The 12,359-nt window shown below is 35.9% G+C and overlaps 1 protein-coding gene across 1 annotated transcript in view; it reads right to left on the bottom strand.

Moving 5' to 3' along the window:
- The window catches only part of FNBP1L (formin binding protein 1-like), a gene marked incomplete at its 5' end in the record, with an annotated part of 31,199 nt that overhangs the window by 16,932 nt on the left and 1,908 nt on the right, over window positions 1–12,359 (bottom strand). Inside the window, 4 exons of the mRNA XM_009703525.1 lie at window positions 224–286; window positions 692–839; window positions 2,396–2,449; window positions 10,558–10,673. Coding sequence (XP_009701827.1) covers window positions 224–286; window positions 692–839; window positions 2,396–2,449; window positions 10,558–10,673 — 381 coding nt within the window. The remainder of the gene's footprint in view (window positions 1–223; window positions 287–691; window positions 840–2,395; window positions 2,450–10,557; window positions 10,674–12,359) is intronic.

The following is a 12,359-nucleotide window of genomic DNA, read 5'->3' as shown; positions in this document are numbered from 1 at the left end:
AAACAGATTCCTTCATGGTGGATAAAAGCCAAGGCTTCACTCAAATGTACACACAGAAGTTGTTTACTACAAATACATTGAACTGCATTTTGAATGTTACTGATTTGGACACTCAGTAATATAGCTAAACATTGAAGTCTAAGCAAGACAGATGACAACAATTCCATTTACAGACTGTATATTATTGAGTTCAACAGGAAAAAACACCAAAACACAAACTCACATTGTCCATCTGTTTCCAGCACATGTCCAGATACTGTTGAGCCTTTCGCCCTTCCTGAAGATGCTAAAAAACACCACAAATAAGTTTAACTTGCATGTCTTTTTAGTACTATTACAATTACTGAGTCCCTGCTCTAGTTGACACCCTATGATGTGCAGTATCTCCCACAAGTTACCAGTAGTCTTCAGAAGACATTACTAATCATGTAAGAACAGAACCACAGATGAAAATGACACTGGCAAAAAAGTTACTAGTAAGCACTATCTCCCAACACCTTAATTTTTAAGTTTAATAACTGTAGTAAACCAGTACATGAAAATACAGAATAACTTTAAATATGTGTTTTATCAATATATTACAAAACCTACTTATTGCCAAGTTCATTAAGTTGGGTAAACAAATACAACAATTCATTAAAAGACATATCCATTTTTATATCCTATTATCAAATCAAAATATAGAAATTACCATTTTTCTCTCAGTTTTTAGATCATGAGAGTATCTCATCAATTCTCCATACACTCTGTGTCCCATTTCTTCAGCAACTACTTCTCGCTGTCCTGCATAGTCATTCAACTCATTAAGGATGTTAAAAAAGGCAATACATGAAGTAAACCTGACAGAAAGCACAGACGCACAAACATACATATACAAAAATTGAGATAGTTTTTTTTTAAATGGACTTCTTCTTGTACAGTCTGTACTCCTGATTAAATTAAAAAAAATTGTATGTATTTTACAATAAACCTTATCTTAAATGCTAATTGAGTTATAGTAGAACTGCAAGTTGGGAAAGCCTACATTAAGCCTAGCATGTACTATAAGTTGCAATGTCTCTTCAAATACATTTTATAAGAATATGGATTTTTGCGGATGGAAAAGAAAGAAGAAGAATACTACCTGGAAAGCCCTGTAGTATACTGGTATCTCCTAAGCTGCCAACTGAGAGGCCTGAGCTTGGGAACGGATATGTACGTCCCTAGGCTCGGAGGCTGAACTTGCTGCAGAAATGATGTGCTTGGTGGTCTTGAGGGTGGAACATGCCAATCATACCACTCATATGCATCCCGATGGATGATCTACACAACAAGTTTGCTATCAGCTCTGAAGACAGCTGCCTGTTTGCCTGCCCACCTCTTGGCTGGAAGTAAGGTGCCACTATGGCTGGCACTAAAAAGGGGGGAAGAGGAGGGGCAAAGGGTAGAAAGTGTGTGTGGAAGGGAAGAAAGGAAAAACAAAAACAAAAACAAACAAAAAACAGACACCGCATTAAAATATACATCTTTCTCTCTTTGAACTGTGGAATACTGCCATCTCCATAGGCTTGGCTCTAGGGAATTCAAACGCCACCCTAGTACTAGAAAGCCCATTCCCTGTGGTCCAGGATCTTTACATAGCCCAAGGAAGAAATCCTACTGTGAATTCTCAGGCACTCTGCACAGCACATGCTCTGCCTGCAACCTGAAACTTGCCCACTTCCTTTACTTCATAAGAGTTATCCCTAAAGAAAAAAAAAGTATTGCATTTTTCTAAATAAATTTAAAAAATGGCTATGGACATGGACAGCAAAACAAGCATCTCTGATAAATAGTCATAAAATAGCTCCTCCTCCACAGTTAGACATTCATTTATTTTGTCTCTGAAATCAAAGCAAGTCAGTAGTTTAAGAGCTTTTGCTAAAAACACGACAACTTTGTGTACACTCAAGTCTCAGTATACAAATGCATAGCTACATTTGTATCGCCATACAAATGCACTGGAAAACTCTACTAAGTTAAGCAAAAAACCACAGCCTAAGAACACGTAATTGCTTTTCTATTAAAAAAAATATTAATTGTTTTTCTATAAAAAATAATACTAGACTGCACATAGTGTACTAAACTTCTGCTTTCAAACTTTCAGCTAGCTAAAGATGAATTTGGAACAGAGCAAGTACGACCTGTTGTATTTACTACTTTAACATACTAATAGAAGTAAACTTAGGTTTCATGCTTAAGAATTACAGCAGACCTATAAGAAGTCAAGCACAATTCTTTTGTTGTCTTAGCCAATTAAATACTTTATCTTAAAAAAAAACAAACAAACAAAAAACAAAACCCCACAACCATAAAAGGACAGAGTATAGTGTAGTCCTTGTTTCTTATACACAGAACTTGAAATGAACATTTTTACCTGGGTTCCTCATCTTTGGGTGAACGTTTAGGACAGTACTTCTTAACCAGATTTCTATTAAGGAAGAACAAAAAAAAGAGACTCTAAAATAGCATCTTTTAAGAAGACATACACAGAGAAAACTGCTTGAACGAAATTATTTCTTTTTAATGGCTTCAAGGACAAGTCTATTCCCTCTGTCATCTTGTAAGGATCCTTTCAATAACGTAAGGCAGAAATCTATAGCATTTTCAAAGATTTTAAGTCACTTTGACCTAGAACAATATATTTATAAGCATTTTAAAACCTCTATTGCACAGTGACTAGACATAAAATAATGAGTTCTTTATTTAACATCCTTTTTACGCATGCAAAAGAAGCTAGCAGACAAGAAAAAAGCAAATGTATGATCACTGTGTAACATACAGTTAGCACACACCATATGCTATACCCATAAGCACAAAACTCCATGCCTGAATTAAGCTTTACGTGTACATGCAGGTTGAAGGTTTTAACCACAGTACCTCCAAATCTTCAGCAAGGGTATTTCCAGAACAGAAGAGGCAACATCTCTTTTCCAGGAAGATGTTACATTTTGCCCTACCACCAGTGTTGTAAATATCAGGTTTTTAGAAATCAAGAAAACCTCTAAAAGACGATCCATGGGACCAACACTTTACACAGTATCACAGTCCAAGTTCCAAGAACACTGATAAAAACTCATTTGCTTATCATACAATGCAGAAACAGCACCTTAAAAAAACATACAAACCACAGCACCTACTCTATCCTAGACCATAAGTAACACAGGCACACACCGCTTACACAAACAACTGCAAAATATTTACAGTTACATATATTGCTACAAACATCCCAAATCCTGTGCTTAACGTGAAATGAAGCCACACAATTTTACAGACAGGAGGGATAAGAGTCCAGTGATTTTTCAAATTCTTATCTTCCTGCACTTCAATCTTTGCTTTAAACTTCTGAGTACACATTTTTTTTGAGCACATTATTCTGACTTGACTTACAATATTGTTTTTGTGGTAGCAATGAGGTCTTAAAATTCTTGAAATTCAAAAGGACACATGTTGTCAATCTTGAAAAAAAAAAAAATCCCTAATTTCCTTTTCATTTTTAGCAGCTGGGTGATCATACCTTGAATTGGTTGCATTTTTTATTCTAGTAATTTTCAAAATTGTCAAGTTTTTCCATGAAACAGAAAAAAATGAAATTATAACTCCACTAGAGTTCTTTTCCTTTCCCTGCGAGAGTTTGTCATTTTACAGCAAATAAAGAATCCTTTTTTTGTATGAAAGAAAAATAGGTAAGACACAGGATTTTTCTCAGATTGCTTACCCTCAATGTTTGTGCTTTTTGAGTTAAAAAAAAAGTGAAAGATCTCAGTTGGTGTGTATTTTTAAAAGCAGAAAAAAGTATTTAAAGAGAGAACTACTACTGAAATTAAACAGATCAGCATGCCCACCCTCACAAAAATTCTCATATTTTCCAAACATTAGAACTACTTCATCGAAATCTTGCTAGTAATATTTAAACTGTGGACCAGATGGCACGTTGTAGTATCTCTCATTTAAACTATCAAAGTAGTATTTTTCAGTGTGAATGAACACCTCAGCAGAAAATAAGGCATGTCAATCATTTGCTTTACAACCCACAAATAGAAGCAACACAATGGTGGCCATTTTTTCCTCATGTATCTCTGAATAATCACACCTTCCATTTAAGAACAAAAAACCCAAACAACAAAACAAGTGCATACAATTGAATCATTGTGTTCAAGAGACAAGTGTTTGCCTTGAGCTTATCAGGAAAGACTTCTCAAAGTGTGCTCTTGAGGTGGACCTGGATTATGCAAAGAATGCTTCTGTTTTTTAACTGGTATAAACTAGACCTCATTCAAAATTCTGTATTGTGTAAAGGGATGATATTTTGCAATGCAACTATTTTACACATCCACCCAAAGAAGAAATTAAGTATAAAACCATGCAAACCTAGCAGAGTTGCTTTAACAGTTGTCTTTTAACTGGCCTCTAGATACAACTCTTCCATTTGTCTGTCCAGTAGTAACTGAGACAATTGGCTGTCGACTTCTACTGACTAGTTATTAATATAGCCCAAAACAGTTTCCCCAAAAGCAGCAAAGTAGACTATGTAAAGCAATCTACACCCCTAATGCTACAGAAAAAAAGAGAGGAGAAATAAGAAAAGATTCTATGAAACAAAATCTTGCATGCAAATCTTGTCCATGTATTAACTTCTGTCGTTACAAACTATGAACTACCTTATCATTAAAACAAGGGTGCTAATCCTACTTTCATCTAAAATAACCTATGCAATTTCTCAAATCGATTTATTTGGAAGTCATATTATCTCTACGGTACAAGTAGCGAGACGATGTTCAGTCATGCAATATGCACCAAAATAGGAGCAGGGAGTCGGTGTGGAAATAGCGAGCTTAGAGCCTTTGTCTCTCTCCATACCCTCCAGAGACTATAACCAGAAAGAACAACCATGATAAGATAGTCAAGTCCTTTTTACATCAATATGTACGAAGAGAATAAACACTGACTTTTTTAAAACTATCTACAAATTTTATAGGAACTTTGTCACTGAAGTTAAAACAAGAATCTCTTTGCTATCACCAGAATCCACTGCCTGTTGTAACATTCTACTTGGTAAGGATTAAACTCAGACATTTTGATTGGAAAATGCATAAACCCAAGGAAAAAAAAAAAGAATACTCTTCTTCACTAAGTAACTTTCCAATGTTTCATTTTCCCTTTCATTTCTGCTTTGCTCTTCATCGCTTGTTAACGAATGGGAAACTCCTAAATTTCACCTTATTATTGTTTAAAAGGTGAAATGCCTAACAAGCACACAATGCTGTAGCTAGGCAACCATGCACAAGCCTTTTCAAGGCCAAGATTTTCAAAGGTGTTAAAAATGACGGAAAAAAAACCATCTACTGCAAAACATACAGTTTGAAGTGGCAGGAGAAAGGTCACAAATATAGATTATTTACTAGCATGCTGATTTTCTGTTCTGGTTTCATTTTTTAATGCAACTGTTTACTATTTCTAGGAAGACAAAAATATGATATAATCCTATCTCCCAATAAAAGTCAGTTTCATTAGTCAATTTTGTCTACCTTAGAATCTCAGGAACATACAGTTGAGACACTGTATGATCAAGATTTAAGGTTCAATAACAGCACAAGGTACAATAATCAAAGTCAATAAATATGAAATGACAAGGAAATGCAGAATTTAAAATTCTAAGAAAAAGCCAGTGTACAATGTGAACACTGAAGCATAAATGGCTTTTCCAAGAAGTGAACACCAACACTTAGAAAAAAAACAGAGAAACTGGATTTAATATTTGAAAAAATGCAGGTTGACAAGCAGCTAGGGTAAGTGTGGATCCGAAGAGTGAAGCATTATTTCAAAGGGGAGCCAGCTGACACTTTAAGGGGACATAATGTTCTTTAACATTTTTATCTAAATGTGTGTCTAATCCTCAGGATCCAAATACGTTTATAAGAAAACTGCAGCAGTAATTGCAGAACATCAGAACTGAACCAAGTCTACCAGACAAATTGCCCCACACTTCCTTAGAAAAGTGTAGACCAAGGACACTTCAGTCCTCTCTGAAGTACAATTTAGACAACTTCTACCACACTCTGTCTTACAGTCATCTGGAAGAAGATTTCGTACAGGACTAACTACATCCAATAGTGCTGCTCCTGTAATTTTATCAACCTCTCTTTTCAGTATAAATTGGTTTCAGGTCAATACACCAGTGAGATAGCAGCCTGGACCATAGTACTAATTTTTAAAGATAATTACCACCTCAGTCATGTATCCAGAAGTTTCAAAAAGCACCCTAGTTAATAATTAAAAATAAAACATCTACGTAAAATTTTACAGACATTTATTTGTACAAAAATTGTATTTATCAACTCCAAACTAAGTCTTCTTCAGTCAATTAATATAGAGCATAAAGAACAGGAGCAGCAGCATCAACATGGTAGAATTTGTAATCAGGTAGCAGCTCAGGTACTGTGGCATCTGCTTATACTAAACCTCTACAGTCTGGGACCTTCCAGCCTACAAATGAGCCTGGGAACAAACTCTGAAGTCTGCTTTCACACGGTACTAGAAAAACGCAGTAAGTACTTGAAGGTATTTCATATTTATACATACAGTAATACTTTCAATACGGTTCTGATGGCTTCAGTAACTGTGTATCAGTATCATGGACTGAGTGAAAACAATGACAATGAACTGTATTTAGTAACATCATCAGAGAAAGTTTTAACTGAAGAGATGAATCTTAAAAAACTGTAACACAATTTGAGTTTGCAAAGCTGAATATCCTTGGAATCGTTAAGAATTCGCATGTTTTGTCTCGCAGAAACATCACTATAAAAAAAACCTGCCACATCTGTATTTGGATAGTAATCAACAGCATAAACTCTCAGCTCCAATCAAAGCAAGAGAGATTTAGGAAATGAACACATATGGTGATCATTTGTGTCCTCAACTTCACATTTGAGCTTACACCCATTTTCAATAACGTTTCCAAGATCCTGCATATAAAAATGTGGTACCTATGTCTCAATTTGACTAGACATATGCGTATATGAATATTGTATTTAGGAAAAAAAACACCCACATTTACACACAATAGTATGCAGAAGGAACATGAAAAATACATTTGCTCAGATTAATCAGACATCTCCAGAGATCACAACGTACAATTTTAAAGGAAAACACTCAAATATTTCAAGAACAATCACAGCTATTTTCTTTAAACTGACAATAACAGAGGAGCTGACCATGTTCAGAAATCTTACTCCACATGGCAGTTTCATCTATAACTGCAGGTATAACTTGTATTACTGCCCAACATCGCAGGAAGTGGAACTCCTCTGTCTTCTCAAGTGTCATAATGCTCCAGACAGAACAAAGAGGGAGTGAATGTCCAGAATTATTTTGTGTGTGATGATGTGGAAGTAAACAAAACAGACCTGCACCTCACCCCTTTTAAGCAACAATGCTGATCAAAAACAGCATCTCAGAACTCAATTACAAAATTCAGCCAAGAGCCCAGTAATTTGGCACATACTACATCTATTTTTTTCCAATTATAAAATAAGAACAAATTAAACAGCACATAATTAAAATGAAATCTGTTAATCTACAATGTATATTGCAATACGTTTGTCTAGATTCACATCCCTGTAACAGCCTAGAATAACCTTCATAATCCTTGGGATACCACAATACATTAGTTGAGACCTAAGCTACACAAAATTTAAGATTTTCCTTAAGTTAGCTCAAAAAAATGAAATCTTAGTTGCTTTTTTTCAGAACAAAGTATATTGCAGACAAAGACAAGGCAAGCTCTCTAGAAATTTTTTTTTCGTTCATAGACACCTCAGGATTCCTCAATGGTTTACATTTTTCTTATACTTTTTCTCAGTATCAAGAACCGCCTATTAAAGAAGAATAGCGATGCATGACTTGCAACCTAAAACCAGCATTTGGACAGGATTCTCACAAGTAATAATTTCTGGAATTACTCAGCGACTGTAAACTGCAATAACTGCGTACAGTAAGAATATAGTAAGAATTCAAACAGTTCATCATATGCTGTACGTGCATCACTTGTAATCTCCTAGAAGACTCAGAACAGTCATTGCACCTGGGAAAGTCTCAACACCAAGTTGTGATGGTATACAAAAAGAAAAATCATCAAAATGCAAGGGTATACACAAAGTGAGTATGAATTTCTGCCAGGACACAGTCTCTAATTTCTGAAAACTGTTATGAAAAATTCACTCAAATTGTCATCCTTGGGTTTAAATCTATGAGAATAAGATCCATCAACAATCTCAACCGAATGTTCATGGCCCACACTGAAACCAAGACAGAAAAAAATACCACCATATATCACTAGCATTATCTCCCTCATTAAATTTTTTTCTTGGTGTCCCATCCAAGCACTAAGAGAGCCACAGAACTACCAAGAGGTGACCACTCACCCTACTGTTTATACATCTACTAAACAAGGGCATAATAAATCTGTTATAAAGTTCATAATGAAGAGATTCTCAACAGTCTATTTTCCAGATTGCATTAATTACAAAAAGAAAACACAATGATAAAGTAGAAATTTCCATCAGTGATATTAATATCTACCTCACAGGTCCTATGTTGCCAGCATTAAAGTTCACCAGAACCATGGCCCATCCCCAAGATCTTCTCTCTCAGAACTTCTCAGGAGCAAGCTCCAGAATGGCTAACTCTTCTGGAGGTGAAAATTTTGCTTGATCTCTGTCTCCCCTGGGACCTCATGACTGTTTTACACAGTTAAAAACAGTGAGGCTCCTCAAGAGCAATGATGGCTGAAAGTTTTTATCACAAGACAGTTCACTACTAACAATCAGTTCTCCCCCAGGGAATACACAGGCAATATCGAAGAGTAGCTTCGTGAACCGGTCTACTGGCAGAAAATCAGTCATCCTCTCATCTGTGTGCTGTCCAGACTCTTGTTGGCAGCAGGCAGGAAGTGCGTGCATGCACTGTACAACACGTGTGCAGCAAGACCCGTGCTTCCCAAAACCATCATACTTACTGCACATGGACAGTCAGTCCAGTCATCTGACAGAGGGGTACTCGACATAACTCTTTCGTTTTTGAAAGACACTTTGAGAAAAATCAATAGTTTTACCCAAAAGAGTAAAATGTTGAACAGAGAACACTTCCTATTTTCAGTCAAATCCTGAAGTAATAATGTGGTGTCTCATCTTGCTAGCTGTGGAATGAATCTTTAAATATAATTAAGCAAAATGGCATTTGTTCATACTATTTAAGGAAAAGATCTGCATAGTTCAGTGCAAATAAAACATATTTTCATTTTAAACAGACAACTGAAAACAAATCAAAACTGGACTGTGAACTGCTGCTGTGCATGCTTCAAACTTTCTTTTACTTCCTGAAGTTCTTCTATGCCAGCTTTGGAAAAGTAGGATTTATTTCCTTCCCTTTAAGAAAAAAATTCCTTCAATAAAGTAATGGGGTATTATGTTAGGTGAATATACACAACTGGATTAAAAGAAACAGATAAAGAAATCAAAACAGAAATGAGCAGCCTAGACAGAGAACATCCATACCTCTCGTTACTGCATTTATGAGAAAGGGTTCCTCAACTGTGTATCTGGTGACAATCTAGTTTGCCAATGATGAGATGATGGAAGGCACCACAGGAGAGAAGCTGCTGTCAGTTTCAGTCTCACAAGGGCTAGGCACCAGCATCAACTGAATCCCCAAAGGAATTCAAGACAGCAAAGTTTACAGTGAAGGCCAAATTCACAGGAGTGTCTTATTTTAAATCTTGTTCTTCAAGCACTGTGTGCACCTTTTGGTAAAAACCTCATTTTATTCTGAAGAATGTGCTTCTCTGCCATTTCATTGATGCTACTCTTCTTGTATGATCTCTGAGGGGAAATTCCTGTTGGACCTAAAAGATGTTTCACTTGGTACCAAGAAAGTGAACTGGACAGGCAAGACAAAGGGTGGTTGGGTTACAGTCTCATCCAAAGGGACAAGCCCAGCTATGGAAAGGGTGCGCTTTAAGGACAGGAAGATCTGCTACTTTCTCAAGTTCTACTCAATGATTTCAATCAGATTTCTTAACACAATGTAGTGTAGCTCTTGCCAATTCAACATGAGAAATTAATTAGCAGCAGAGACTTGAAGCTGGTTGAACACACACAAAAATGTAGATATGGATAATGCACTTTGCAACAAACATGCTGATAGTCAGTGGAAAAAAATACTGCTATGGTTTTGTTCTGTTTTGAATCTTAAAATTTAAGTCTTAAACCTTTTCAAGTTCAAAGATTGGAAGCGTCGGCGGGAAGAGAGGCGGGAAGGAGGCAAAAAAACAACCAAGCAAGTAAGCGCACACCCAAAGATAATTTTCTGTTTTGGACTGGTAAACAAAAACTTGTCTGTCATGAAAAGAACTACTGATCTAATTCACTCTGTAAACGAAAAATGGTCATTAATCACGATGTTACATACTTGCCCATCATCTGACACAGTGATTTTAAGTAACTGTTAAGATTCTTTTAAAAAGAAAAAAATCCTTACCTCAATTGTTTTGCATAGTTTTGCTCAATTTCTATCCTTTCTTTTACAAATTTTGCATATTTCTCCAAGAAGTCAATGCCCCACTGTGTATGCTTGTCCAGGTTATCAAACTGATCCTTTAAAAACAAAAGGAAACAAAAATACCCAGAATTAGTTAAGAATCACAGTAGCACGAGCAACGACATATAATTTATGAGTTGTGCTGTGAGGGAATGCTTGCAACATGGATAGAAGTTATTCAAGTTATAAATCAGTCATGTGCACATATATATATACCAGCCACATACCAGAACAGTAAGCTACACTTGCAGGCACAGATCTATCCCTTTCTGTAAACACAGCTCTAAATACTTGCGTTTTAAGTTGTACGCAGTCTTTGATCACTTTCACTATGCAAACGTGTCTTTTTTTTCCCATAAAACCCCTTTAATTCAAAAGTGGATCTTTTCCACCTAGATAACGAAGACATAACCAAAGATCACTATTAGGTAAGTAAGAGACCATTCCACAGAAGAGATGTGTTTGACAGTTTTAAAACACAAGAAGTTGTAATTTCATTGGATTGTAAAAAAATTACTCTCACTCTTATGATAACCCACTGAAAGAAAAATAACATAAATTATAGCTGCATGACTAAGTTGGGTGTAGTCTGCATATGAAAAACATTTATTAAAACAAATCTATATGCACAGCTCACAATCAGCTCTAGCAAGAGATTCCAAAGAAAGCAAATCTGTCCTTAGCCATTAAGAAAGTTACAGCAAAGCAAAGGCCCAAGACAAAGAAGAGAAACAGTCAAAACTAAATCACGCTTCCAAAAATTTGGGGAATCATCCTCTAAATTAATCTTTTACTTTATTCTGTACTGCTCAACAGGTGGAGGATACACTAATTAGCACAAGTTGAAAATTCAAAAAACAAGTAGAAATACAAGGGTTAGGAATTAGGTAGGAATGAATAAAGGTACAAAATACAGCCTAGCAAATAATTCAGCTCATGACAGCATTTACAGTAAATTTTTCTTAACAGTTACTTAGTAATCCAAACAGACAAGCAACTGCAACATCAAAATTAGTGTCCTGTATATGCTGAATCCAAACACACTTCACAGGAAATTTAAAAAATAAAAAGTAGAAAAAGAAAAATAAGCTAAAGAAAGCATTTAAAGGCAAAGTTTATTTAACTTACACAAAAAAACCTGAGAAGGGTGTTTATCAGAAGCTGTGTCTTGCAGATTCAGTAACTTGCCTGAATCTAATGAATTACGTCGACCTTTAGTATCAGCAATTTAAGTTCAATTTCAACATGCAGTAGGATGATTTGAAGTTAAATCAAAAAGTGCCATAAAATGGTGCAGGGCTTAAGACTCAAGGAAAATGTATTCACTGAAAGAGATACCACAACCAACAAGAATAACAAAAAAGAACATAACAGGATTAAGGTTGCTCTCAAATCTTGCCTTGCAGCTCTTGGTATCCTACAACATGGACTAACAACCATGGTCATTAGTGCCTTGAACACTTCAACCCAATGGTATGCAAAGTACTGCCAACCAAAAGCACCCATCCTGTTACACTACCAGCCACGTGCTCCTGCGTCTGAATCATTCTCTCCACCAAAAATACAACCACTCTCCCTGATCTGTTTCACCAGAGAACCATATAAACAGCCAAGACACAGGAGAGAGACTAAAGACAAGATTTTAATATATCTGGGAAACCAGAGCCTGTATCTCATATTGTTCTGATGTGCCCACTTTACACCAACTGGAGATTTCCACACTATCTTTTGCCAAATAAAGT

This window comes from Cariama cristata, unplaced genomic scaffold (genome assembly GCF_000690535.1).
Source record: "Cariama cristata isolate BGI_N322 unplaced genomic scaffold, ASM69053v1 scaffold20587, whole genome shotgun sequence".
Classification (NCBI taxonomy): domain Eukaryota; kingdom Metazoa; phylum Chordata; class Aves; order Cariamiformes; family Cariamidae; genus Cariama; species Cariama cristata.
The sequence above is the reverse complement of the archived record's forward strand: the minus strand, read 5'-3'. Positions and strand labels throughout refer to the sequence as shown.